Source organism: Artibeus jamaicensis, unplaced genomic scaffold (assembly GCF_021234435.1).
Source record: "Artibeus jamaicensis isolate MK-2021 breed Jamaican fruit bat unplaced genomic scaffold, CSHL_Jam_final scaffold_847, whole genome shotgun sequence".
Lineage (NCBI taxonomy): Eukaryota > Metazoa > Chordata > Mammalia > Chiroptera > Phyllostomidae > Artibeus > Artibeus jamaicensis.
Genome location: NW_026522057.1, coordinates 2,292,288 through 2,297,804, shown reverse-complemented (window position 1 = coordinate 2,297,804; position 5,517 = coordinate 2,292,288). Strand labels below are relative to the sequence as shown.

The following is a 5,517-nucleotide window of genomic DNA, read 5'->3' as shown; positions in this document are numbered from 1 at the left end:
TGAGGGCACACAAAACCTGGTGGGGTTCCGAAAGGCTGGCAGGGCTCTGGAAGGATGGCTCATAGGGGAACTTCCAGGAGCGGGGCCACGCTGTCAGATCCACAGGGAGGTGGAAGGGGAACAGCTCTCAGGTGGCTCAGCTCTCAGACTAGGCTGGTGTGGAGGCTTGGCTGGCCCTCCTGAAAGTTGCTCAGGCCTGAGTCTGGCTGAGGGTAGGGAAAAGCCCACCCCCTCTTTGAGTCTGCGTGCTTGGCAGACGCTGCCCCCTGGTGGCCAAAGGGAGCCACGGCCCCCGGGCCCCATGTTCTTGAGGGCCCATCAGGTCCCACCACCTGCTGGCTCTTTGGGGCTATCAGTGATCAGAAGAGAGAATTCAGGTGGGTAGAGGGGTGGCGAGGACTGGAGAACCAAGTGGCCCAGACCACCAGGAGCCTAACTGCCCTCAAGATTAAAGATCACAGAGGAGCAAGGCTCAGCGGCACAGGGTGGGCAGCGCAGGCTGAAGCCTGGACCTCGCTGTCAACAGCAGTTCTTCAGGCCACAGCTTCCTCCTGTATGGCATGGAGGCAAAGCTGTCTGTGGGACTAGGGGCTCCAGCTACTCTCTCCTCCAGCCAGTCCTGGCTGCTCCAGCCCTGCAGCACAAAGCAGGGAGATCCTGGAGGGGGAGACTGTTTTCAAACACCCCTTTCCCCCCAGCTGTGTGGGTCTAGCCTTGTGAGCTTAGGCAGTCACCAAGCTGCTCTGAGCCTCGTTTGCCCATTTGGAAAATGGGGATTACACCACTCACCTCGTGGAGAGGTGAGGACGGAGAGGGAGAACAGGGGCAACACACCAACACACCGTTAACCTCCTGATGCAGCTAGTCCTCCTGGGTTGAGTCCACCTACCAAACCCCTTGTTCCTCACCTGGAGATACTGACGGGGAGGGATGACCTTCTCAAAGGGTACCCCATTTCTCAGTGTTCCGGGCTGCCTCAAGAGTAGGGTGGGGCGACAGGTCAACCGGGCTGATGGGAGATCCTGGTATTGACAGAGATGGAGCAAGGACGTGGAGGCCCTTCTGTGCTGCCCCGCTGGCCCCTGCCTAGGCGGCAGGTGAGTGGTTTTCCTAGTGATTCCCACCTGGTATTGAGGAAAAGTGGCTTGACTGGGGAGGGAGAGCAGGGTTTGCCCTGGGTAGGCATCAGAAGTGAAAAGGTCAGGGAGGGACCAGGAGTCTGGAGGAGGGTCAGTGCCCTCAGGTGACTTCTCCACTTGGCCCCCTTAGGCAGCAAACCCATTATCCTCCAACCTAAACCTTTCCTGAGCGCCCCCACCCAACTAGAAGCCATCCTCTCTGATCTCTGCTGCCCCTGCCCTCCCCTGGGCTCCCGCACCCGGAGACCACCGGGATGCCCTCTTCCTCCCTGAGGCTCCACTTTGTCTCTCTGCACAGCCTGCCCTGTGGCCAACCCTGGCTATTCTGGTTCTGCTGAGCAGTGTCGCTGAGGCCTCTCTGGGCCTCGCACCCCGCAGCCCTGCCACTCGTGAAGGCCCCGCACCAGCCCCGGCGCCCCCCGTGGGCCACCTGCCAGGTAAGTGAGAGGGCAAAGGGACTGGGTGTCACGAGGCTGGGCCGGGACCCAGCGTATACCTCCATCTCATTCTAGGTGGCCGCCCTTTCCGTTCCTGCAGCGGAAGGCGGCCGGCCCCTCAACCTCCCCGGCCAGCGCCCCCTCCATCTGCACCCGCTCCGGTTCCTTCCCGTGGGGGCCGCGCAGCGCGGGCTTGGGGCCGAAGTGGCAGTGCGCGGGCCGTGGGGGCGCGGAGCTGCCGCCTGCGCTCGCAGTTGGTTCCTGTGCACGCACTCGGCCTGGGCCACAGCTCCGACGAACTAGTGCATTTCCGCTTCTGCAGCGGCTCTTGCCGCAGGGAGCGCTCCGCGCACGACCTCAGCTTGGCCAAGCTGCTGGGTGCTGGGGCCTTACGGTTGCTCGCGGGCTCTCAGCCGGTCAGCCAGCCCTGCTGCCGACCCACGCGTTATGAGGCTGTCTCCTTTATGGATGTCAACAGCACCTGGAGGACTGTGGACCGGCTCTCAGCCACTGCCTGCGGCTGCCTGGGCTGAAAACTCTCTCCAAGGACTTGCAGATGGTACCCTTACTCGGGAATCTTCCTGACTGGAAGGGGCCAGGGGCCTCAACCAGAGATGGACATCACAGGCCTCAGCTGAGCAAGTGATGAGCATGAGCCCTGGAAAGATGGGGGATGACTGACCACAGTCCTCATCCTGCGAGTCCCAGCCCTGCAGACCCCAGAGACCTGGCTACAGAGACCTGGGACCCGGCTCACAGACGCTGGCAGGGGCTGGGCCCAAGACCCACGACTCCTCCTCTGGAGAAGCTAGCCATCTCTGAGGTCTACGCCTCAGCCCAGGCCCCGGGGACAGAATTGGAGGAGAAGCATTGCAATCACATTGCTGAAGTGAGCAGCCTGGTACTCACTCCTGGGAACTGGACCCCTATTTATTATTTCTAAGTTATTTATTTACTTCTGTGGTTTGTCAGATCCTTTCCTGGGCAGTGGGGACTGGATGGGGAGACTCACTGGCGAGAGATCACGCCCTGACCATCCTACTCACAACTGCAGGCTGACTCAGCAGTTGCAGGCCTGTCCTGGATTGCCAACTGCCTCCTCCACCTAGCAGCTCAGGGACTTTGGGTCAGTGGAGGGGGGCAGGCATGGAACACAGAGTGGGGGCAAAGGTTTGTTCACCAATCCTGGCAGGCCAGCTTACAGCCCCCTGCATAGTCTCCAGCACTTGGAGCTTGGGGTTTCTGGTGGAGAAAGCCCTGCCCTTGGGGCCTCGGGCATCCTGGGGATCTCGCTTAATGGGTGAAAAGCACAGACTGCTCCACGCCAGTCATCGATTGGCGTATTCACTGCCTCCGCTTGCAGATGGCCCAGTATGGGGAGCTCACTACCCACAGAGCATGAAGCAGCTCAGGACAAGAGAGCATCTGAAAAGGCCAGTGGGAGGTTGGCTTGGTGCAGGGGCGGGGGAGGCGGAACACAGAGCAGGAAAGGGCTGAGAAGGCAGGGAAAGGTTGAGGGCCCCGAGAGGGACCTGCTTCTGGGGTGATGACCAAGAATATGCATTTATGCATTCAACACTTATTTACTTAATACCTCTTATATGTCAGATAGTGGGTAGACCTCAGGAATACAGAAGTGAAGGGACATGGTCTCTGCCCTTAACATTAAACTAGGAGAAACGGACATTAAATAATTACATAAGTAACTTTAAATTCAACTTGGCACATGGTACAAAAAAGGACGAAAGGCCAACAGTCACACACACTCGTCTGGGAGGGAGAAGAGGCTGGTGCTGACCCTGGCTTCCCACACTGCCCGCGTCGCCTCCCGAAGGTCAGCGCTGGCTCTGCCAGCGTTTCCGCAGGGACCCTGAATGAAGCCTTATGTCCTGGGTCCTGTGAATGTGCCCTACACGCTTTTCTTCTGTGGATGTTCTTCCGTGTTTGGAAAGAATGCCGAGTCTGAAAACCACAAGGCACCCAGAGGGTCTCCCTGGAGGCAGTGGGACATGCTGGCCTGGAGCTGGGGAGGGCAGTTTGGGCTGGAGAAGCATTTGGCTTCTCCCCGCCTGGGCAGAGTCAGCAGCTGCAGCCGGGGTGCATGAGAGCACCGTGAGAGGGAGGTGGGGTCAGGAGGGGCCTTTCGGGCATGTGACACTGCTGCCCAGGGTTCCCCCAAAACCGCCAAAGTGCCTGCCTGCTTTGGCACATACGCCCCTTTGGCACAGGCCAGCGTGAGGGGCTGGCAAGAGTCCTCTGAGGGCTGTGTTCGCTCTGGGTCCAAGAGGAGAAACAAGCCTGTGCTTCCCCTCTTCAGGGTTCACTGCCTCGATTCTAGGTGCTCCCCAAACTCTGGTGCTCTCCTGCTCCCCTCGAACACCCCTTTGGCTCCTCTCTCTGCCTCCGAACTGATGCAGGGCCCCCGGTCTCCAATCACCCCCACCCTCCGCAAAGAAAACGGTACCAGTGCGGCACAGTTCGCACACACCTCAGAAAGGCCTGGCCTGGCCCTGGTCGAAGGTAAAAGGAGACAGAACCTGTTAATCCCAGGGCCTCTGGAGCCAGGGAGCCCCTGCTGGGAAGTCTTGGTAGCAGCCTAGTTCCTGAACCTTCCAACCCCCACCCCTCAGTGGTATTTCTGCTCTCAGAACCTCTCAAGGCACCAGAGGGAAGCCATGTCAGTGCTCACAGCCAGAGAGGCGGGTCGGGCCTCCAGTCAAAGGTTCTGGCTCTCAACCCCCCCCCCAAACTGCCAGTTTTTCAGGGGGTAGGTCCCTGCAACTCAAGGCCACATTCTGGGCCCTAGGGAGCCGGTGGCCAACATCTCACAGAGCCCCAGCTGCCTGGCAGTTTCTACAGGAACCAGTCCAGGCCACAGCTCACAAAAACCAAGTCCCTCTTAAAATAATAATAATAATAATAATAATAAAGCAATTTTCCCCAAAGGAAACAAGAGCTGAACTTCCCTGCCTACAACTTAGCAGAGATCACCCAGCCAGGACCTGGTCAGGCAGAGCGCCTTCACCTCTGGGGCCGCAGTGGCTCCGGAATCTGTACTGACGATTGCGGCCTCTGTTTCACATTTACAAGCCCACGCTGCCTACCCGAGTGCTCTTCCCCGAACAGTGGCCTGGTCTGCGCCAAAGGGGCGTCCAACCACCACCTTTTGTAAGCCAGAAAACTACAGGTGGCTTTGAATTGGCCGTTTTTCCACTTCAGAGAGTGCCCAAAACTTTCCTCCACGTTCGTTTCATCCAAGAATCAAGGCACAGGGTCCCATGGGCTCCTGCTGCCCTTCCGACCGCTTTCCTCCTCTCTCGTCCAGGGATTTCCACATTTCCCTTCACTGAGCCCCTGTGATGCCTCGTGTGCGGACAGGCCAAGTGAGGTCTCACCTCGAAAAGGATAGGATGGGTGGAGAGCGGGGAGACCAGAGAAGAGCTCTAGGGGGGTCGAGCCGTATGGGATCATCTTTCCCGCTCACGGGAGTGCTTCTGAACCTGTGTGGAGTTGGAGAGTTCTTAGAGAGCATGACGAAAGCCAGGGATACTTGCCGACAGCCCCCCTGCCCCTGCGCAAAAGAAAAGCTTGAAAACCACTGATATGTAAATGTGGTAAACAACTGTAGGGGGTTCACAGACACTGAAGCTTGTTCAGATTCCTTTGGAGTCCATGACCCCCAGGTACAGTGCCCCGTTTTAGATGCTATTATTCATGCCCACCTGTAGCTAGATTAACTCCGCTGTCTGTTCTCAGGACTCCATGGCAGGGCTCTGGGTCTCAGCTATTTACACGCCTCCCCATTCTTCAGCCTTTTTAAAAACTGAGTATCTCCCTTCCCTCTGCATTTACACTTGATCAAATATTTTGTTTACAGCATTAAACAAAATTGACACTGTGGATACAAATAGACGTGCGTGTGTGTGTGTGTGTGTGTGTGT

At 58.0% G+C, this 5,517-nt stretch overlaps 1 protein-coding gene across 2 annotated transcripts; it reads left to right on the top strand.

Moving 5' to 3' along the window:
• Nucleotides 1-1,037: 1,037 nt before the first annotated feature.
• Nucleotides 1,038-2,531, top strand: ARTN (artemin). Of its 2 annotated transcripts, none has more exons than XM_037149690.2 (3): nucleotides 1,038-1,097; nucleotides 1,438-1,576; nucleotides 1,652-2,531. In XM_037149690.2, the coding sequence occupies exons 1-3, from the start codon at nucleotides 1,038-1,040 to the stop codon at nucleotides 2,107-2,109; spliced, it is 657 nt and encodes a 218-aa protein (XP_037005585.2). In that variant the 3' UTR covers nucleotides 2,110-2,531. The 2 variants fall into 2 exon arrangements, with proteins under 2 accessions (XP_037005585.2, XP_053516536.1); XM_053660561.1 differs by having other exon boundaries at nucleotides 1,414-1,576.
• The last annotated feature ends 2,986 nt before the right edge of the window (nucleotides 2,532-5,517 follow it).